Below are 24,609 nucleotides of genomic sequence, written 5' to 3' on the forward strand. Positions count from 1 at the left end.
TTTAAATTCTTATTTAATATCTCGGTAATAAGTGACGCACAATGTCTAGTGTCCATCGGAACTTGTTGTTTCGTAATTTATTACAGCTTGAATCTTACCGTTTTAAGAAAGTAAAGAATCCCAGTTTTATCAAAAAATTACGAAGTTTAGCGAATGATGCTCTTATGCAAGACCAAAGGTCAATACCAAATACTCTTTGCCTAAAAATAACAACAATTTGGTATCAAAGTCCAATCAATTTGACTTTTTAAGTTTAGTGCCAAGCTTCGGAAAAACTGGGATTCAAATCAATGCCAAAACTTTCTATAAAAGGTTGGAACAATACCAACCTATACATGCCAACTTTAAATTGAAAATTTTCGACGCCTAACAAAAATGACGCAACCAAACTTTGTGCACAACAAATTTGTCCTGAATTAGGCAAATCAGCTTTTTTCAACAACTCTATTGATATTGTTAAATCAACTATTCAGATTCAAAAGATTCAAGTATGTAAAAACGTAGAAATTAATCCAAATTGAGTAGAAAGGTCAAAAAAGTTCGTTCAATAAATAATGTGGTTTTCGGCATTATTTGGTTTTCCAGACAATTTTAGAACAATTATGAACCGATTTTGACGCCAAGAACATCAGACAAAAAATCCGTATGAGAGCATCAAAAAAACCTTGCCGGCTAAGTCTCACTTGTTGCTATCATCAACATGAGTTTGATACGTTGCTTTCTCAGACTCTATTGATATCGTTGTTTCATCTGAGGTATTCGAAGTTTGAATCAGTTTTAGGAAACTCAGTTTTAGTTGCAGTTCTTAAAAATTGAATTTAAACACAGTTCAGTTAATTTTAAAAGGTCTTTTCAACATTTGCTCCGCACAAATATAACTGAGGGAGCCACAAATTGATAAACTGGAACTGACCTCAATTTCAAAACCAAAAGATAACACCGGCATTTTGATTCCTCAGCAACAAAGAATCTGGAAACAGCCTGGAAAAAATCTTTCAGCCTGCTATTGGCTATAAAAGTGCTTGACTTGCAATTTGAGGGATTTCAACGTTGGTCATTTGATTTCAAAACGCTACTGAAAATATTTAAAAAAGTAAAAACTATGTTTTAAGCAGAGTAGAGGTGTGAAACGCAAAAAAGGTGGAAACTTTGGGATTCAAGATTTGTTCGAGATAACAAGCAGAATATGAGTTTTTTTCCAGAAGCTTATAAATTTGTTAACTGTTGAGTTACACGGTGGCAAATAAAGATCTCATTCATTTTACAGATTTTGCTATTGTGCTGACTATTATTACAAAAGTGCCTCCATACTTGGGACGCGCTGTTCATTTTTGTTTAAGACAGACAACAGTGTTTCAAGTCTTTCGAAACTACTTTTCCAACTACTTCTTATCTAACCTTTCTTTTCCCATCAATGTTTAGCGAACCTTTACTTTTGATAAGATTTATTAGTTTTCAAAAGAAGATTCAAGAAACATAAAAAGCTCAGCCACCAATTTTTGGTTACATTTCTTAATCGAAAAAAGATTTAAAAAGATTCCAAAACTAAAAATGGCTACCATTTCGACAGCTTACCTTTTTGATGTCTTGAATAAACTTTATCCCAACAACAATGAACAAGATTTGTAAAAAGCAGCAATTCAAAACGATCAATCAGGTTAAATTAGTATACAGTATTTTTTAAGATCTTTCGCTAATATTTCCCCCATAGTTTTGCGCCTCCATCGGAGATTTCTAACAACCAAGAAAGCAAAAAATATCACAATCGGATAAATCTTCATTTGATTTTAAATTCTTATTTAATATCTCGGTAATAAGTGACGCACAATGTCTAGTGTCCATCGGAACTTCAGTTCAAAATTTGGACTTGCAGTTTATAATTTCGCACGACAAAGACAGTATCTTAGTCCAAACACCAATCTTTTTAATTGTTGTTTCGTAATTTATTACACAGATTGAATCTTACCGTTTTAAGAAAGTAAAGAATCCCAGTTTTATAAAAAATTACAAAGTTTAGCGAATGATGCTCTTATGCAAGACCAAAGGTCAATACCAAATACTCTTTGCCTAAAAATAACAACAATTTGGTATCAAAGTCCAATCAATTTGACTTTTTAAGTTTGGTGCCAGGCTTCGGAAAAACTGGGATTCAAATCAATGCCAAAACTTTCTATAAAAGGTTGGAACAATACCAACCTATACATGCCAACTTTAAATTGAAAATTTTCGACGGCTAACAAAAATGACGCAACCAAACTTTGTGCACAACAAATTTGTCCTGAATTAGGCAAATCAGCTTTTTTCAACAACTCTATTGATATTGTTAAATCAACTATTCAGATTCAAAAGATTCAAGTATGTAAAAACGTAGAAATTAATCCAAATTGAGTAGAAAGGTCAAAAAAGATCGTTCAATAAATAATGTGGTTTTTGGCATTATTTGGTTTTCCAGACAATTTTAGAACAATTATGAACCGATTTTGACGCCAAGAACATCAGACAAAAAATCCGTATGAGAGCATCAAAAAAACCATGCCGGCTAAGTCTCACTTGTTGCTATCATCGACATGAGTTTGATACGTTGCTTTCTCAGACTCTATTGATATCGTTGTTTCATCTGAGGTATTCGAAGTTTGAATCAGTTTTAGGGAACTCAGTTTTAGTTGCAGTTCTTAAAAATTGAATTTAAACACAGTTCAGTTAATTTTAAAAGGTCTTTTCAATATTTGTTCCGCACAAATATAACTGAGGGAGCCACAAATTGATAAACTGGAACTGACCTCAATTTCAAAACCAAAAGATAACACCGGCATTTTGATTCCTCAGCAACAAAGAATCTGGAAACAGCCTGGAAAGAATCTTTCAGCCTGCTATTGGCTATAAAAGTGCTTGATTGACTTGCAATTTGAGGGATTTCAACGTTGGTCATTTGATTTCAAAACGCTACTGAAAATATTTAAAAAAGTAAAAACTATGTTTTAAGCAGAGTAGAGGTGTGAAACGCAAAAAAGGTGGAAACTTTGGGATTCAAGATTTGTTCGAGATAACAAGCAGAATATGAGTTTTTTTCCAGAAGCTTATAAATTTGTTAACTGTTGAGTTACACGGTGGCAAATAAAGATCTCATTCATTTTACAGATTTTGCTATTGTGCTGACTATTATTACAAAAGTGCCTCCATACTTGGGACGCGCTGTTCATTTTTGTTTAAGACAGACAACAGTGTTTCAAGTCTTTCGAAACTACTTTTCCAACTACTTCTTATCTAACCTTTCTTTTCCCATCAATGTTTAGCGAACCTTTACTTTTGATAAGATTTATTAGTTTTCAAAAGAAGATTCAAGAAACATAAAAAGCTCAGCCACCAATTTTTGGTTACATTTCTTAATCGAAAAAAGATTTAAAAAGATTCCAAAACTAAAAATGGCTACCATTTCGACAGCTTACCTTTTTGATGTCTTGATTAAACTTTATCCCAACAACAATGAACAAGATTTGTAAAAAGCAGCAATTCAAAACGATCAATCAGGTTAAATTAGTATAAAGTATTTTTTAAGATCTTTGGCTAATATTTCCCCCATAGTTTTGCGCCTCCATCGGAGATTTCTAACAACCAAGAAAGCAAAAAATATCACAATCGGATAAATCTTCATTTGATTTTAAATTCTTATTTAATATCTCGGTAATAAGTGACGCACAATGTCTAGTGTCCATCGGAACTTCAGTTCAAAATTTGGACTTGCAGTTTATAATTTCGCACGACAAAGACAGTATCTTAGTCCAAACACCAATCTTTTTAATTGTTGTTTCGTAATTTATTACACAGCTTGAATCTTACCGTTTTAAGAAAGTAAAGAATCCCAGTTTTATAAAAAAAATTACGAAGTTTAGCGAATGATGCTCTCATGCAAGACCAAAGGTCAATACCAAATACTCTTTGCCTAAAAATAACAACAATTTGGTATCAAAGTCCAATCAATTTGACTTTTTAAGTTTGGTGCCAGGCTTCGGAAAAACTGGGATTCAAATCAATGCCAAAACTTTCTATAAAAGGTTGGAACAATACCAACCTATACATGGCAACTTTAAATTGAAAATTTTCGACGGCTACCAAAAATGACGCAACCAAACTTTGTGCACAACAAATTTGTCCTGAATTAGGCAAATCAGCTTTTTTCAACAACTCTATTGATATTGTTAAATCAACTATTCAGATTCAAAAGATTCAAGTATTTAAAAACGTGAAATTAATCCAAATTAAGCGATAAATTAATAAAGCCTGTTATAATTCATTCGGCAGAAGCCTCTTATTGGGGACCTTTACTGCACAAATACGTTCCTTTGACCTTAAACAAATTCAAACTAAACTTAAGTTTTAAAGTGCAAAAGTCATTTTATTGAGTGAGGTAAGTCACGTATGATCAAAACCTAATCACGCAAATAACCTAAAAACTTTTGCTAAAGCGAGTGAGAAATGACGTTAGGGAGAGGAAGAAGTCATTCAGAAAATTCGACTTTTTCAGCTTTGCTGTGTGAACAAATGTAAAACGAAAAAAGAGCGTGAGACGACGAAACAAAAAAACATAGCGGACAAGTCCTGACGTACAATTCAAAGAATTCTCATTGACTAAACAAAAAACTAGACCTGGAATGAACTATGAATGGATTGGGAAAACCATTTAGAAAAAAATCCGATCCAAAAAATCGAAAATAGTAAAAACCAAAGTGAAATTGCCGCATGTGAACAAAAAACCACTAGCGAGAAAGCGAATTTTTGTTCACGCCGTTTTCTCACTCTACTTTAAAAATAGAGCGAAAAAAATTCACGCCGCAGAACTACTCGCTTTTTCGCTCCACTTCCTGTTTCGGCGTGACCAAAATCACTACTCTAATTTGACTTCAAAAATCATGAAAATGTGTGAACAAAAAAAAGACAGCGCCCCAATACAATTCAAATTCTTTGAATTGTAAAAAAACCAAGAGCACCGCAATCTAGCTACGCTCAGCTTACAGCTATAAATATTGCTATCACAAAAATAATCTTCATTTGATTTTAAATTCTTAATTATTATCTCGAAAATTAGCGACGCTTAATGTCCAGTGTCCATCGGAACTTCAGATCACTATTTTGACATGCAGTTTATAATTTTACACGAAGATAAAATTTTAGTCCAAACACAAATCTTTTCATGTTTTCAGTGTTGTTTCTTAATTTAGCACATAGCTTGCTTCCATGGCTTCTGAACGGTAAAGAGCAGCCTAGAAATTACTTTTCTCAAAAATAAGATTTATTACAGCTAAATAACATAACCGACTAAGATCGGGCGAATTGCTCTCAAACGACCGGCGAGCGGTTGGCTTCGTCAGTAGCTAGCCACGGGGGGGGGGGGGTGCACTGGGGGCTGATGGGGGCAACACTGGGTTGGGGGGAGGGGGCAACAGCGCGGTGGGGATGGGGGTCAACGGGGTGGGGTTTCTCATCAACCTCTCAGAACCGCCCTTCACACCATAAGTATAAGTATAAGTCTCCAAAACAGTTTGAGCTGAAACAGAGCTGAAAGGCTCTAAGAGCACTTAATGCCCGCTGGGCGCTACCTGTTTATCCCGTTTTTGAGGACGAAAAGTCAAAAGCGTCAGACGAAAAATCGGTCAAGCGAAAAATCGCATAAAAAAAGACCAACAGGACTAATATAATTGCTACAAACTTCGTTTGAGAGCAATTAATTACAAAACCAAAGCCAATCGGTAAAAAACACGAGACAAAATTATCAAGTTGGAAAAAGTAGCAGACTTATCACAGTTCGATACATCGAGTGATAACTCGGTTCAGTTTCAAGGTTGGCCATTTTTTTGTCAGGCAGATGAACTCGGCAGATTCATCATGTTAAAAAGGAACTGACCGCCGCAATACAGAACAGTGATAAAATCGGGTTTTCAGTTACTGCGTTTTGTCACTCTATTCAATATCAATTGAGGTCAAGGGGTCCAATCAAGGCTCCTTTCTGACTAATAGGCTCAACAGAATAACGTCAATTTCTTCAAGGATGATAAAAAGCTCGACTATAAAGGGAATCTGTTCTTCAATCAATACAGCACAATTATTTGCTTAGTTTTTGACAACAGGTTGTCTGCTGGAACATCATGTAAAACTCTTAAACATGCCTCTAATTTCGGAGTTTATTTTGAAAACTGGTTCAGCCATAAGTTTGATTTATTCTCTCTGAGCACATCACCTTTTAAAACATTGGACCGTACCTGCAATTTTGCGTGCGATTCCTGCAATAATATGAGCTGTTCTGAAACTTTCTGCAGTTCAAGTGTCGATTCCTGTCTGAATTGGAGCAGCTTTTGAGAAAGAAGCAACACATTGTGCTCCTGGATTTGTGAAGCCTCCTCCAAGAGAGACTCTAAGTTGACGTCTTGGAGAAGTTGTTTGAGGTCATCACCAAGACTGTCACTATTTTTGACCAACTCGTTTAGACTGTTGATCTAAAGGAAATTAAAATACTACATTAATCAAATTAATGGACAGGACTTGTGCAGCATTTAATTGCACATTTAATGGTGAGTTCATTCAGCACCAAATTGCTGCTTACTTCAAGATATTTTGTTTTGGCTTCGTTTCGCTCCTTTTCCCTTATTGTTAAATGGTCAACAGTTATTTGTTCAGTAAATTGCATTACTTTTTAAAAAAAAACAAAACCAGTGAAAATCGAGCAAACTACATTTACTGAGTTTTTCTTTCTCAGAAGATAATTTCCGAAAACCAGCTAATTTATATTCCCTAAGTTTGAAATCTCAAATAGTTAACAAATTGAAATGCAGAAATAGGTTTGAAGATTACAGTTGACAAATGGAGAACTGAGTAGGAACCAAAATTTTGCAAATTTTTCAATCGGCCAAAATTTGCAGAAAAAAAATCCTTTGACTAAAAAGATCCTCCACTCACGATAGTGGGATCGAATTAATTACCCCATTAGGGAAACCCGAGAACACGGACCAGCTCTCCCTATAAGCGATTTTAATTAGGCATGTTTATATTGTGCATACAGGGGGAGTAATGGCAGACTTTTTGGAAACTAAAATGGATTGAAAGACTTAAGTTCATGGGCTTCAATACGACCTTCCCATATTTTCAAAGTGCGTAAGATAGTTTTGTACTGTGGCTGAAGAATAAAAGACAGTTTGCAAAATAGTTAATCAAACTCCATTTGTATATGTTGTAACAATTATAAGACCACATCAGAATTGTCTCTATCATACAGAAACAAAATCCAGCAATTGGGACCTGACGATAAAGCCGAGACTTTTCAACGATATCGGAAACACTGCAAAATTTACACAGTCGAGTTCTATCGTTAGTGTTCTCGAATAATTGGAAAAAGTCAAAATGTTTAAGCAAAAATTTTTCATCAAATACACGCGCACCATTATAGTAATTGCTTGAAATTTCATTCAAGAGCAATTGAAAACATTTCAAATACAACTGAATGAATATAATACAGTCGCAAAAAGTTGTAATGCTAGCGAGATAAGCATTATATAAATTACATGGAAAACAACGATAATTCCAAAAAAGGTTTTAATAGCTAACCACTCCATAGTTTTATTCCACCTTAATGCTTTAATTGTATTGGTATTCGTAATAGCTCAAAATTCCGAGATCCTTAAATTTCACAGGTAAGTCTTTGTCAATTAAAAACATAGCTGGCAGATTGCCAGAAAATAGCCGCAATTGATTCGTAGATCGGCAGTCTAAAAAAACAGTAAAAAAGACAGACCAAAAAAATTCGTCTTTTCATTGAAGGCTGATCTGTTATATTTTGATTAAAAATCTGTATAAGTTATTGCTGCCTCTATTAGCTGATCTCAAATAACCTTCATTTAGAGTGACACAAACCCATTTAACCTTATCTCTTTGAATTAAAGTAAATAAAAGTCAATTTCAAATTGAGGAAGTCATTTTTGAGAGTGAGGTAAGTCAAGTGTGACCAAAAATTTAATCACGCGCATGAAAAAAAACTCGCTACACTAAGAGCGAAAAATGACGTCACACATGCATTTCAGTTGAAATTGCATGAACGAATGAACAAAAAGTGGCTGTGACGTCATATGGTCGTAACAAAAATCATGACGACGAAATAAAAAAACATAGCCGGAGGAATTCCGGAACCGACTCGAAGTCGTACCCACCTAAAGAACTGGTTTTTCAGATAGATCACGTCTCCATACAGAAAGCACCATCCAGAGAAAACATTCAAATGTCAAACAACATCAAAAAATGTCGGCAAAACAAACAAAAAATTAAGAAAGTTCAATTTAATTTCCATGTAGTATAAGTACTCATAAAAACGAAAACCGTTGTTTCATGCTATGATAACTAGTTATCTAACCACAAAAAGCAGCCAAGCTTCAATGGGCACACAAATGTCTGGATTTTTGAAAAGAAGAAATAAGGGAAATCCTAAAATTTTGTTAAATTGCCTAGAGACAACTTTGTAGCAAAAGAAACTTGTATTCCTTGTAGTAAAAAAACCTACAGTCATGAGACTTTAAATCAATTGACCATAAAATTCAATAAAATGGTACAATGCGCCAAAAAACGCCTGAAGCCTTGAAAATCTGCAAAGAAGTTGAAAAATTTACAAATTATTCAAAACGACAAAGACAGGATATACAAAAAAAAGGTTTAAAATAAAAACTAGAACCCACTACTATTCGTGGAAAATAAATACAAGCCAAAGATTTTGAACGGCAATTCAAGCAATTTCTCATGCCGCATTATGTCAATTGAAAAGAATTGTAAACAAAAAATCTAAGAAAAACGCTAAAATCCTTATTTCTTTTAGCAACTGAAACAAGCTGATCTTACTAGAAATGTAGGTCTGAAGAAAAGACTCAGATAGACTGATGCATGCTAGAATGCGGAGAATACGGACAAAAAACATAAAAAAACCAGAACATGTTCTTGATTTTTGAAAGTTAAAAATCAAATTGATTTAAATATGAAGTAGAAAAACAATTATATTTCATTATTTACCATAAAAGTATATAGCTATCCTCCTGCGTAGATTAAAATTTAGAATCATAGTTCAAAGATTGGGAACAAAATATTTTGCATTAAAATTGTCAAAAAGTTTTTCAAAATTGTACTTATGAAAAAAAAGCTTGCTGAATTTCAAATATTAAACGCAACAAAAATAGTCGATAATTATTAAAGGAAATTAGGATCAATGACATTACGCTCCAAGATTTTTTCTAGTAATTTAATCCAAAAACAAAAAAACAAAAATTGGGAAAAAACTGCCAAAATCGGTCAAGCATGTGTAGAATTCTATAAAACGAAAATACTTCACGTTATAAAAATGGATTCAATGCATGAAATATCAGTTAAATTGCAACATGCACTAATTTTTGAAAGAACATCCGATTTCAGATCCAAAATTGAGGAAATGAATGTAAAAAGCCAAAAATGAATTGAAAAATGTGCTCATTTAGAATTTAAAATGCATTATCACACTCAAAAAAATGCGGTATCAATTTCAGAGGTTCACATATCAATACAGTTTCTATTAAAAACTGTCTACAAAAACTTAGTTATAATTAAAAATATTGGTCCAATTGGACAAAAAACGGCCAAAAATGGTGATCTATATGCTGCATTCTGTCAAAAAACACTTTTCACAGTCGAAAAGTCATTCACTGATCAAATCCCATGATCAAAAAACTTCCATCGCTCAGAAAAATTAGTTCACACGGCAATTTTACTCTCTTTGGTTGTCAGGTCAAAATAGTACTTCCGTTAAAAAAAACATAGCCGGAAGAAATCCGGAAGCAACTATAAGCTTCAAAACTTCACGAAAACCGTAAGTGCAGCTGACACCATTACAATTGGTATTAAACTATTAACTCCTTACTTCCCCAAGTCTAATCTACAATTGGTGGAATTTAAACTGCTGCCACCAAGAGAAAAAAATGTAGCAAAATTTCATATTATTAAAACTGTTTGGCAACGTTAAAGATGTTCAAAATATTTAGAATGATCAAAATACTGATAAGATCAAAAAACCGAGAGCGCTATCAAATGCCATCAACTAATTAATGATCGCGGAAGCATAAGGCAGATAATAATCTAAGAAAACTAAAATTTTCAAAAGAAAAAGAATACTTGAATTTAAGACTCCGTCAGACAAAAATAAGATATAAATCTTCCTTGTTGAATATATGATAGACCAAATGCTTTCATACTAATTCCAAAAAAAAATTAATCATAGAAAAGAACAAAGACAACAAATCGTTTAAAAACAATACAAAGGCCCAACGAAAATAGCAGAAACTAGTGCTCAGCCAAAACATTGGAAAATGCTTAACAGAAAACTCTGAGTGGTGCCATATGTTAAATGAAATCAATTGCAAACCGAAGAAAAGTCTAAGAAAAAGCTGAAATCATTAATTTTTGGCTATAAACTGAAGAAAGCAATATAACGAATATAAATGTAGGTGCGAGGAATGCTAGACTGATACACTCTGGAATGCGAAGAATAAGGACAGGATGTAAGAATCACCAAACCAAAAAGACTACTTGAAAATTGAAAAACATTTAAAAAATGAAGAAAAATGAATACATTTCAATATTTAGCATTCGAGACTTAGAAAAGACAAAAAGCCATCCGAGACACAGAGCCATCGAAAAATTTAAGACTGCATATATAAAAAAGTACTGTATTTCAAAAACTTAACGCCAAAAAATTAATTTGTACTGAAACGGAATATAAATCTGATTTTGCACAAAGAGACTGACTAATTCTAGTAATTAAAACCAAAATACGAAAATAGGAAAAATTGAAAAAACTACAAAAATTGAAATTGCATGTGCACAATTTCATAAAACAAAAATACTTCGCGGTTCAAACAAGCGTTGAGTATATGAATTATGAATATATGAAAAAAAGGAGTTTCCATATGAACTGAATTTTGAGAAAAAAGACGGCTGAAAGATCCAAAATTGAAGATATTAGAAAAAAGCCAAAAATTAACTTAAAAAACCAGAAATTTGTCCTTGTTTTGAAACTGAAACGCATTTTTAGGCTCTGCAAAACACAGTGGCATCAATTTCCGAGGGTAACATTCCAATATAGTATCGAATAAAAATAACTTCTACAAAAAACCACATTACAAGCAAAAAAACTTGGCCACTTAGACAAAAAAACGGCTAAAAACGGTTATCTATATGTGCCATTCATTCAAAAACTACTTTTCAAAGTCAAAAAGTCATTCATTAAACGCAGCGCATGATCACAAAACTTCTCTCGCTCAGAAAAAAATTAGTTCACACGACAATTTTCGTCTGAACGAATAGTTCTTCCCGTAAAAAAAAACCTTAAGAAAATAGCCGGAAGAATTCCGGAAACGACTCGAAGCATCAAAACTTCACAAAACCGTAATTGTAACTGAAGCCATTGCCTTTTTGTATTAAACCATTACCTCATTACCTCCCCAGGTCTGATATAAAAATTGGTGCAACTTTAACCTCGTTCACCAAGAGAAACAAAATGCAGCACATTTTTTATTGAAAACGTTTGGCAACGTTAAAAAAGCCCGAATAATTAGGATCGTGAAAAAACTGATAGGCTGAAAAGGTTGACAGGGCTATGAATTGCAATCAAATAATTCATGATTCTAATCTCAAAAAATAATCGCAAAAGCAAACGGCAGATTATGATCTTAGAAACTAAGTTCATTTTTCAAAAAAGAATGCTCAAATTAAGGAAACAGAGAACCACTGGAAAAAAGATTCATAATCACTGCAATTAAGACAAAAACAACATATATTTCTTCCTTGTTGTATATATGCTCCAGAACATGATTTCCTACTTATCCAAAAACTAAATTAATCATAGAAAAGACAAAACAAAAGAACAAAATTCAAGGGCAAAAAGTCGTCTAAAAACAATACCAAGGCCGGAAGAAAACTGCTAAGAATACTATTAAGTGAAAATTTCTAGCAAACTCTCAGTACTGCCTTATGTTGAATGAAGCCAATTGCACACCAAAGAAATGCCGCAAATCTAATAAAAAGCTGAAATCATTTAAATTTCTAGAAACTGAAAAAATCAAAACGAATATGAAAGTAGGTGCCATTAAAACTCTAGAATGATATAAACTAGAATGTGAAGAATATGGACACAAAGTAATGAACACCGTAACAAAAAGACAATCTTGATTTTTGAAAGTAGAAAATCAAATTAATTAATCAAAAAATAAAAAACGAATACCTTCCATTGTTCAGCATTCGAGACATAGAAAAGACAACGAGTTATCCGAGACAAAGAACTATCCACCAGAGCAGAACAAAAAAAAGCAGAATTCAAACATAGGAAACATTGAAACATTTTGCAAAAAAATGGCCAAAAAAACTTTCAAGGCCGCATTTATGAAAATAATTTTAACTGTTTATCAAAAACTTAATGCCGAAAACTGATTGACTTTTTATTGAAACGAAATTGAAGTCCCTCATAATGCACAAAAAGGCTATTTCTAGCAATCAAAACCAAAACACAAACAAAAACTTACACAAATTGGAAAAATACTACCAAAATCGGATTCGCATATGTACAATTTTATAAAACAAATTACATCGAGGTAGAAAGAGGCGTTGAGCATATGAATTATAAGGGGGAGTTGCCATATTAAGTGATTTTTGATAAAAAAAGAGGGCTGAAAGATCCAAAAATGAAGAAATTAATAGAAAAAAAGCCAAAAATTAACTAAAAAATCAAGAAATGTGCGCCAATTTTGGATTTGAAACGCATTTTCAGGCTCTGCAAAATTCTTTGTCATCAATTTCCGAGGTTTATATTTCAATATAGCATCAAAAAAAATTATTTCTACAAAAAACCAAATTACAAGCAAAAAAAATGGGCCACTTAGACGAAAAAACGGTTATCTATATGTGCCATTCATTCAAAAACTACTTTTCAAAGTCAAAAAGTCATTCACTAAACGCAGCGCATGATCAAAAAACTTCTCTCGCTCTGAAAAAATTAGTTCACACGGCAATTTTACTCACTTTCGCTTTTAGGTTAAAACGGCGTCTGAACGAATAGTACTTCCGTTAAAAAAAACCTTAAGAAAACCAATACTCCTCGTCGAGTCGTAAAAAAACCAAGAGAAGGCCAATAATAGCCCCAGCTATCGCTGTGCGGCTATTAATAAAACCAATAAAAAATAAAGCAAGCTAACATTTAACAAACTGATGTAGATGGAAGGTGAAACATCATCGGACTGTTTGGGAATGTCTAGTTCCGTCTGATCGCCACTTTCAGTGATAATTTGACTTGTCTTTTCCAGTTGCCCAATCCAATCGGAGTCTGTCTGTTGATCTCTGTTTATTAGTTGAGCCTGCACTGGGGAACAAGGCTTGCTTCCACCACCTGCAACAATCAACCATTGTCTGCTAAACTCAGGCACGTCAAAGATCCAAATATCGTTAGTGTTATACACAAGAGCGCAGTTCAAGACACTTTTACTACAGATCTGTTGCGCGATGTCTCGGATTATAATTTGTTATCAACAACACAGCATTTTTGCGATCAAAATGAGTATAATTAGCTGGTGGATTGGCAGAAAGTAGCTGCGATTTCATAGTAGACTGGTAGTCTCGAAATAGTAAGGAAAAGTAAGATCTACAGACAGGGAAATTCGGTTTTTTACTTGCAAGTAAAAGACCTGTTTTAACTTGCAAAATAGTCAAATAGATTGAGCTATCCTTAACAACCTTTAGTTTTTCCAAACATAGTACCAAAAAAATCATGGAGAGAGAGAAATTCATTTTGAGAGTGAGGGAAGTGAAGTGTGGCCAAAGCATAATCACTGCAAAAGTAAAACATACCCGGCAGATTGCCGGAAAATAGCCGTCGTTGATTCCAATAAGCATGATTGGGATTGAAAGAATAGAATATATTGAAAAATAAAAAGATTTTTGTACAAAAACATCTTTTAAGTCCGATTTATTTTGATGGCATTTCGTAGTTGAACATAACGTACTTCTGTTTCTTAGAGAGAGGCTACAGGGGCTACTATCAATACCAATAAGCATTAGAGATGGTAACTAAGACTCATAGGAACGACGTTCAAATAGCGGGCATCTAAAATTGGGCTTTATGGGTTTATCCCGTTTCTACTTCTGACTTCAATTTTTTATACCGACTCTGTTCAATTTGAATTGCTTTGCTGAGCAACTGATGTTCAAAACCAATTTAGCAGAATGAGAGAAGAGAGAAACTAGCCTAGAGAAGTCAAAAAGATATCACACACGCAAAATGTTGAAAAAGCGGCAAAATGAGGTAAAGAGAAACATTTTTTTATTCGACGAAGTAAAAAAACATAGCAGGACAAGTCCTGACGTACAATTCAAAGAACTTTCATTGACTAAACAGAAAAACTAGACCTAGAATGGACTATGAGTGAATTGAGAAAACCATTTTTTAAAAAATCAGATCAAAAAATAAGAAAAAAACAGAAAATCAATGTCAAAATGCCGCATGTGAACAATAAAACCACTAGCTAGAAATGAAAATTTAATTCAAACAAAAAAACTAGGCCAAGAATGAGCTGTAAATGGATTGGAAAACCCATTTAGAAAAAATCCGACCCAAAAAATTTGAAAAAACATTAAAAATCAGAGTGAAATTGCCGCATGTGAACAAAAAACCGTTACTGAGAAACCGAATTTTTGTTCAAACACCGTTTTCTCACTCTACTTTAAAATTAGAGCGAAAAAAATTCACGCCACAAAACCACTCGCTTTTTCGCTCCATTTCCTGTATCGCCGTGACCAAAATCACTACTCCAATTTGACTTCAAAAATCATGAAAATGTGTGAACAGATCTTAAAAACATAGCCTGAAGAATTCCGGAAACGACTCGAAGTGGAAATCTGACTATTCTCACTTATCAGATGCATCACCAGCATATTTTCAATCGACAGACAGTGTAACCAATTCACAAAGAAAAGACTGGAGTACTGGAAACTTGACAAAGGACCAAATCAAAAAATAATATTCTCTAAAAATCCAAACAAAATTCTCTACAAAAAGATAACATGCAGCTTCCCATCCATAACTCATAGAAATCAATTAGCTATATATTTGGCTGGATCAATCGGCCACCTAGTACCTGCAGAGAAACGTTAAACAACAAACTAAAAAAAGACTAAGAAAAACTCTTTAACGAATTAGAGATTTGTATAATTTGTTTAAATGAAAACTGCCCTACCAAGCCTTCAAGTGCAAATTCATAGTATCGGCACCTACAAAAATGCTCTTTATTGAGAAAAAGTTTCCAACAAAAAACATTAAATTGGAAGAGATAGGCAATAAACTTAGAAAAAAGACAAAAAGTGGCCAAAATTTGCTCTGATTTACTCGATTTTCTTTAACAAAAACAACTCGAAACTAATATCAATCAGAATGAGAGACATCCAAAAGAGCTACAACATTTGACTTCCACTAAAAACTCTCCAAATGCTATCAAAGGTTGAGGAAGAACAGAAACGACATTTAAAACCAAATTGAACAAATAAAAAACGAGAAAAAGTAAGGTGTTTTTTAAATTTTACAAGAAAAAATAAAGCCAAATAAAGTTACTTTGAGCAAATAGAGCAATGAAATGCTCGCGAAAAAATGGGCAAGTCATAACAAGCTAAAGAAAATGTCTACCATTAAAAAAAAACGAAAAAAAGCCAAAAATTTAAAAAAAAGTGGTTAAAAACTTCCTAATTTTTCGGCCATTTTTCTTTAGAAAAAATGTTTTATAACAACAAAATTGTAATCAATTTGTATACCTGATGATCCTTGAGTAACGAGCTTCTATGCAAATTGCACTTAAAGCAGTAAAACAAAACAAAAGGCAAAATTCATTAAATTTCGTCGAAAAATCAGCAAAACTGATCAAAAACCTCCAAATTTGCATAAAACTCAAATTAACTACTTGAAACCTTCAATTCCTATCAGAACGAGCCCAAATCGAATACAATATCATAATCAAACCTCATAAACAAGAAAAATTGCAAAAAAAATTTGCTTTCAAAAGCCGCACGTGAACAAAAAAATTTCGCTCGCTCAGGGAAAATTTTGTCACACATCAATTTCTCGCTCTCTCAAAAACAGCTGCATGAACAAAAACCACTCTCTTTTCGCTCCGCTCTTCACTTTTGTTCAGCAACCAAATCACTCCAAATTTTTTCACGCGTTTCATTTCCCGCTTCAAAATTCACTCCAATAAAATTGATTAAAAAAGGACTTCTCCAATACTCCTCTTCGAGTCGTAAAAAAAAGACAGCGCCCCAATACAATTCAAATTCTTTGAATTGTAATCAATTTCTTTGAATTGTAAAAAAAATAGGAGCGCTATAATAGCCGGCTGAGAAGATGAGGGCGGCTATTAATCACTCGAATATTGGGATATTTTTCGTGTGTGCCCCCCCCCCCCCAAGCTTAGTGGGCTCATAATATTTGCACCCCTAGTCGCACGATGTACTGGGGGGGGGGGGAGGCACAAACGGAAAAATATTGAATATGACTTAAAAGCGAGTGACGCGATGAAAAACGCAGTCAAAAACCGCATGACAGACAGAACGTTGTGAGACGGGTCGGTAAGGTGAGCAGAGTGGGGCTGGGCTAAAGCTCAAAGAACCGGAAGCGCCCTTCAAAACATGAATTTATGTCTCAACAATGTCGACTAGCAAGGGTTTCAAAGTGAGCTGCGTAGTCCCAGTCCATAAGCAAACTGATTTCAAATTATATTGTCGATGTACTATGTTGAGAAGTGCACAGCTTGTCTATTTACAGGATGTTGCAAAAGAACAATCTGTTAATGTCATCGAAAAAGCGACATTTACCAAAATGACAGAATGAGACTACTATACGATCTTTCGGTTACCAAGGAGCTAGAAAATGGAATGCTTTACGAACTGCAATACTATATGCAAAATTCAGAAAAGAGCTGAAAAGGTTTTTTGCAAGTCATATTGAAAATCATCAACAACAGTTTTAAGCGAAGAAAAACTGGTCAAACAAATATTCATCATTATATCTAACTAAGTTGCGAGATGTACCGTACTTAATTAGTCACCTATTGCATATTACTTAGTTTTAAATAAACGAATACACGAAAAACATCTACCTAATACTTTTGGATTAATTGCTCTCAAACGACAGGCGGGTAATTTGATTCAGAATGGGCTAATTTGATTCAGAATTTGATTCAGAATAGATAATTTAGGGGAGCAAAAATTTGGTCCAAGGAAGGGCTCGAACCCTCCGACCTCAACATACTAGACAAGCATCAACCACTCGGCTTTAAGGCCCTTGTGATAGATTATCTGACAATCGCTTTCGTTTCAGTAACACAATTTCTGAATAAGAGCATCTTAGGTCACGTTTCCGAACTCGACAACATGAAGCAAAGACAATAATGACCTTTAAAAAAAAACTAATGTTTCCTTTTAAAAGGATTAATAAATACAAGATGCTCTCAGTTGGTATACTGCCTATATGGAACTCCTGCACGCAGCATGTAGTTCTTCCTATATTTTTGACAGACTATGCTCAATGTAGCTTTTTACTTGAAAGATCGAGGACTTTTACGATCGATACCATTGTGAGAACTTGAGAAGTTCAATTCTGCACTCTCTACTCACTAATAGGCGACGAAGCAGTTGTAATAATTGGGGTGGCTTTGTTACTCTGAGACGAGATCAAATGCCAACTGGACGTTGAATCAACAGAGGAGCCTCCTCCACTGTTACTGCCCTCTCTTTCACATTCAGCACCACTTGTGACTGGGAGCCGCGGAGGTGGTTGCTGTTCTAACTCAGATTCTGTCATCGGCATGTGGTGCTCGTGGTGTTGGGATGAGGGCTCTGGAATACGTTTAATTCATTATAGAACATTCTGCTCCACATTTTTAAAAGAAAATGTAAGGACTCCTGCAGGCAAAACTCATTTTAAAATACTTTTTACACGTTTTAGGAAAAAGCGGATAACCTTTCAAAGCCCGCACAACGCAGCTTTCACGAAAACAAAAACTTTTTGTTTTTCACAATCACAACCTAACCCAACCCGTAAAAGAAGTAGCGATACCTAAACGACTTGAAAGCGATACTAGAAGACAAATAATGTTTTTTTTAATTTAATGTTTTATTCAGTTTTTGCTACAGAAACCATTCTAACCAACCAATTTTTTTCTCCACAACAACAGTAACAATATTTTAGTATGCTAAAAATTGTTACGACAAGAAAAGTGCGTCACTTAACATCTTCATATTTTCTCAAAATGCTGCTGAATTCAAAATTCACAATTTTTCCATTCAAAAAGCTCCATAGCATGCTGTCTTTTAAATGCAACTCTTGCATTCCATTTTCAACTTATTCTGAAGGCGATTTTATAACATTATATACATTTGACAAATTTGAAGTATATATGTTCAACATAGGTTGCAACAATTTTCTTCAAATAAATATTACAATGATATGCCACTAAGATTGAGATTTCACGACTGCAAACAAGAAATAAAAATTTTTGACACTATTTTGGATTATTCCGATTTAGGAACTGCAATTGGAGGGAGCGCAAAAAGTAGATTTTTTGATCAATCATTCTCTCAAATTTATCGTTCAAACATCGCTCAATTGCAGGAATAGCAGTTAATTACAAGCACTTTTTTTAATGTGAAATACTTTTTGGCTCAATTGTCTACCAAATCAGGAAGAGAGAAAAATTTCAAAAATTCAAATATCGTTCAGAAATAATTGGCATACGAATAGAAAAATTGCTTCCGACTCAAATCACTTAAGAAGTAAATAATGCAACATTAGAGGACCGATGAAAACTGCCATTATTCAGACTACGAGACAAGACAAACAACAAGGTCAACAAAAACATTTAAATCCAAAAAACAATATCAATTTTTTTTTGAAAAAAAAGTTAATAACAAGTTTGCTATTAATTTCTACATCATCAGGCAAAACATGGTACCAATCCTTAAGTAGACAAAAATCAAAAACGTCAACATTAAAAAAACGTTTACAAATAATATCAAGAATGAAAACCATTAGATATCAATTGAAACCTTTATATAGCTTTACCTTCATTCATACCTCCATATGAAAACATTGAGATCCTTCATCATCACGAATATGTCGCATGTCAACAAACGCTAAATACAGACGAAAAACAAAATTCAATTAACAAATGCAAAAAATGGGGAAGAAGCCGTTAAGTTAAAACCACAATTTTTTTGAAACTCGTATCAAAGCCAAAAACTCATTAATTAAAACGCAAGACGGCAATAACTATTAAAAAAAATCGTTAGAAAGACGATGCGACCTGTCTTTGTAGACCTTAAGTTAAAGTTGACCAAAAAAGTGAAGTGGCAAAGCTCACTATTTCCTTGCTCATTTTGAAAACAGTTATTTTTAGAAGTCAAAACGGCCATAAGCTTTCGACAAAAAATACTAGATAGGATTCAATGAAAATCTTGAGAAAACCAGTTGGACCTAAATGAAGCCAGTTAAGAAGCCTTGATTTGAATTGTTCTGTTATGCAATTAACAAAGCAAAAAATGCCAAAATATTTTTAAAGCGATTGGTTACAAACAGAATTACTTTTGAACTGTAGACCATAACCAGCCCTGATATTGTTTTTCGTCCACTAAGAACATGTAATTGTTCTGAATATTATGGACATGGATGAATTGACAAAAGAGTTGATATATCGAAAAGGTGCATTTTGGATAATTATTGAATTACTTTAGCAAAAAACCGAAAATTTAAATCAGGAACAATCTCAAAAGAAACGGAAATAAACCTAGTCCTCTTTAGAGTTAACAAATGTTTTGTCAGCAGTTTTTAGGCGTGTTAATCCAGCAAGCATGCACAAAGTGGAATAAAGAAGCTTATTTCAAGCCATTTTTCATGAAAAAGGTCTAATTTTGAAAAACTTAGCAAAAAATTTAGCCAAAATTGGAATCAAACAGTTCAACAACTCTCATGTACTTTTAGAGCTGAAATGAACGACACTAGCGTTAACCATTTCATATTTTTCCGCAAAATTGGCATAAAAATTGCATAAAGATACGGAAAATAAGAACCAAAACGGCAAAAATAAATCAAATGTTCACAAAATTTTGAACCTCGATAACTCCATGGAAAAAACTAAATTCGAAATAATCTTTTTAGTTGCATATTCTACCCAGCACGTGCTTTCTAATGATACCCACAACTCACCATTACAATGAAGATTTGGATCGACCAAATTGGCTGAACAAAAAACCCATTTGTGTATATAGTTATTGCCAGTTTCTCTTTTTTATTTCGCTATAAGCAGTGTTTGTCACTTAGCTGTATTTGAATCTATTTCGATTATTTCTCGGCGTAGAACCTTAAAAGTTTTGTAAAAAACAAAGCGGCAGTATAAATGAAGCGCTGAAATATTTAAAATGATCAAATGTTCAACCTTATCATTCTCTCACATCTGAGACACAGGGTGGAAACATTGTCCTTCCATTCTAATGTTCTCCTTCAATTATGCACTTTTAAATCTCTGAAGACGAAAAGAAAGGTTTTTTCGTTCTTAGAATTTTTTTTTCGTTTTTTTCAAAAAGTGAATAAATGATGGACATAAAAGCGTAAAAAATTAAATATTTTCAAAAAACGCATGTTCTGAATCACATCATATTTTTCCTTATTTACTGAAGTTGAGGTAAAACATTCTCCTTTAGTTTAATTTTTGCACTTGATTAGGTGAAAAGAAAGCATTGAATTTGCTTAAAAGGACTCTCCCACTTGTTGTTCCGACCCCGCTTGAGGGGGGGGAGGAACTATATACTCAACTGGGTTTTTTTTGTTCAGTCAATTTTGGCCGATCGATATATTCATCGTAGAGAGTTGAGACTGGTATCATTAGAAAGCTTGTCCAGCGAAGAATATGGAATTAAAAAGATTTTTTCGATTTTCGTTTTTGACACGGAGATATCGAGGTTTAAACATTCGAGAAAATAGAGTGAATTCCGTTGATTTCATTCAGCTTTTTTCGGAATTTTTGACTAAAATTTCGCCAATTTTGATAAAAATTAATGAAATTCTTCCTGAAAATGCTGTTGATTTTACTTTTAAAGACAAAATACATTGTCGGCTATTTTCATTGAATTTTTTTGTTAAAAATTCTGGCTAAAAATTTCCCAAAACTTTTTCATCGAAAACAGCACGAAATAAGTTTCTTTAGTCCACTCTGATTAAATTTGCAGGAAGTGCACACCGAAAACACCACTAACAAAATCTTTGTAGATTGAAAAGGGGGGCTTATTCTACTTCAACTTCCGTTGAGAGTGCTCTGTAATTGAAACATTGCCGTTCTTTGTTAACTTTTCGTTGATTATCAAAAACGCAGCATTTACTTTTGATTTTGTAACAAACAAAAAATCTATATCAATGACATTCCGAATTTAAATATTCCTAATGGACAATCAACATTAGCAGGACTAGTTCTGTACCAACCTTGGACCGTTACAATCCAAAAATAATTCGGATTGTCACCAGTCGGTTTTTTATAAAAAAAATTCGATCTTTTTTATATTAATTAAATAACAGAACATTTCAAATCGAAGCTCACTAGTGATAGGTCCTATTGCCTTCCTAATTAGCTCGAAATTAATTTATCTAGTTGATTGAAAACTTATGGTCGTTTTGACTTTTAAAATATTTGGTTTTTAAATAAAAAATGGCTTATTGAACTTTGCCTCCATTTTTCTCTTACTTTGGTCAACTTGTAGCTTAGTGTCAGCAATCAACGAGTGCTCCTTCTTTCCGCTGAATTCAAGCTTAGTCTTTATTGCGGTCTTACGCCTTAAGTTATGTTGTTCTGGCTTTGATACTACTAGATTTCACAAACTTTTTTAATTTTTAGGTATTTGCCAATTTTTCATGTTTTCTAATTTTGTCAACTTATCACGTTATTGTCAGTTCATGTATCACATTTTTCGCGTTCAAAATAACGCACAATTGATAATATTTAAATCCTTAAAGATATAGATTGTGGTTCTTTACCGCTTCGACAATACCTCCTCGAAGAATTTGATTGAATTTTTTAATTTTGTCTTTAACTGTGTCCTTTTTACTTTGTCTTTTTAGTCGTATTTAATTTCTTGTACAAAGACCCGGTTGATTGGCTTTTCCTGGAAGAGTAGATGAGCCGATGTTCTGATATTAGAAGATAGATAATGGCTTTCATGGCTTTGAAAACAATTGTTTTCCAAAATGGAAAAAAAAAACATTTCAACTTCGCAATTTTGTTCCTTTTATTGTCTGCTTGTTACCTGGCCTCGTTAATTAAAGGTTAAAGATGACATTATTTTTGTCAAAGAAAGGTGTAAGAAGGGATTGGTGTCACAAAATCTAATGTTTTTACAGAATTCGTTATGAATTTACTGGCTTCGACACGGGTTTTTCACAAAAATAAATTAATTGTTGATTTTTGTCATATTTGACGTTCTTTTTGCAGACGTAAGACATGTTCTGGATAATTGCAGGTCTCGAGGGCTTCCTTTGGAAGAATAAACGAACCTATTCAATTTTTTCATTTTGTGATTAATGGCTTTCATGTCTTTGGAAATTTTTTTCGATAAAAACAAGTTTTACATAATCTTGCTTTTTTTCTTTTTGGTCTAATTGTTACCTAGCTTCAGTAACGAGAGGTCACAAAATGCCTTTCAAGGGAAGGTGTCGAAAGGGAGTGGTGTCAAAAAATCTAATGTTTTAAGAGAATTCGTTATGACTTTACTGGCTTCCACACGGGTTTTTCACAAAAAAAAGTAAATGAAATTTTGACTTTTGTCATATTTGACGTTCTTTTTGTAGACGTAATACATATTATGGATAATTTCAGGTCTCAAGGTCTTCCTTAGGAAGAATGGGCGAACGTATTCAACTTTTTCCTTTTTTTAATTAATGGCTTTCATGTCTTTGGAAATAATTTTTTTTTTCGAAAGAAAACAAGTATTACAAAATTTTGCACTTTTTTTCTTTTCTGTATAACTGTTGCTTGTTTTCATTGAAGAGCGGCCACATAATACATTATCAGTGTTCGACGAAGGTGCAATCCAACATATATTGGGAGCCAAAGTATGGCTTTACGGCTTCCAAAGCATTTTCTGGCAAGTTTTAATTGATTTTTAGTTTGTTATCTATTTTTTGTAACTTTCTTTCGTTCTTTTTGTAACTGCATAAAAAATTGAATAATAAAAGTTCTTAATTCCCTTCTATAGAAGCATTGGTAATTCTAAACCTATGGGATATATTAGTTGATTCCTAACGGTTTTAATTACTTGGAAATTAAATGTTTATTTAAAAAAAATTCAGCGAATTTTCTAACTTTAAAGTTTCTGTTCTTTTTTTGTCTAATTGTTACCAAGCTTTATTATGAACTGGTGAATAGCCATTTTTTTCTGGTGAAATACAAGTTATTTTATTTATTTTCAGTTTTATCTGACGCTATTTTGACTTCGTTATTAAGTTTTGTTTTTTAAAACGGACATAAATTTTTTGATCTAATTAAATAATTGTTGTTGTTTGATTTTGCCGTTCGTCTTCGCTCGCTTTCTTAATATCGGCATATCTCATCAATCTAATGCATCATTTTTACTCCACTGAGTTATTTGCTTTGGAGACTATCTTTTCGTTCATACACCAGTTTTTTTTTGAAAAATACTTGAAGTTTTTGTGTTTTTCTATCTGTTCGTCATTTGGTAGACAATTATGCCAAAATTGTGGAAGAGTGGGGTCGGAACCTTATGTCCTATCGCACATTACCGAGCCGCCTTGTTTTGCTAAAAAGTTGAAAATCTATAAAATTGAAAATCTTTCAATTTATTATCTTTTTTAAGATTCGCTGTCCCTCGAAATTGTCAACGGTTGCTAAAAACAGGCTTCAGCTTGATTTGAACGAATTGATGAGATTGCGTCTAAATACACTATTCAACAAATCGACCAGTTATCTTTTCGCAACACCTAAGTCAAGGCATGTTTTTAGGCTCATTGATCGTTAGAACAATGCTTTCAGTCATTAAGGGCAAACAGCGCACTTCAGTCCTCTAAAAAGTATAATGTATTTCTCAAAATTCTTTCATAACATTCTTTGTTTCAACTTGCTCAAGCTGCAAAAAACACCTTGAGTTATGTGGACTAAAATTTTAAAATGTGATTTTGATCTTTTACATATGATGCTTTCACACTAGCTGTTATAAGCTACGGTTTTAACTAGACATTTAAACTTTCCTTGTTAATACGTTTCAGCTTGATAAGTTTGTTCAAAAATTGAGCTGAGCTTAACCTGATTTCTAAATGTGATTTTAAAACTTCGATGTTTTATTAGTATTTTTCCTGGTAAGAGGCTTGATTGAATGGGGATTTGATTGAATAAATCTAGCAGATAAATTAGGATTTGGTACATCGCTCAACTCCGTCTTCTTACAAACTCTTGGTGATAAAATATCAGACGAACACTTGAAAAATGTTCTGATCTCAATGCGAAACAAATTCAAAACATAGCTGAC

General features: G+C 33.4%; 1 protein-coding gene across 1 annotated transcript in view; it reads right to left on the minus strand.

Annotated features, from left to right (window-relative positions):
• Nucleotides 1-24,609, minus strand: part of LOC142348192 (uncharacterized) — a 65,104-nt gene that overhangs the window by 21,278 nt on the left and 19,217 nt on the right. The window contains exons 3-5 of the mRNA XM_075399438.1: nt 17,701-17,922; nt 13,242-13,432; nt 6,255-6,488 (exon numbers count right to left, since the gene is read on the minus strand). Coding sequence (XP_075255553.1) covers nt 6,255-6,488; nt 13,242-13,432; nt 17,701-17,922 — 647 coding nt within the window. The remainder of the gene's footprint in view (nt 1-6,254; nt 6,489-13,241; nt 13,433-17,700; nt 17,923-24,609) is intronic.

This window comes from Convolutriloba macropyga, chromosome 10 (assembly GCF_964194025.1).
Source record: "Convolutriloba macropyga chromosome 10, txConMacr16.3, whole genome shotgun sequence".
In the NCBI taxonomy this organism is placed as follows: domain Eukaryota; kingdom Metazoa; phylum Xenacoelomorpha; order Acoela; family Convolutidae; genus Convolutriloba; species Convolutriloba macropyga.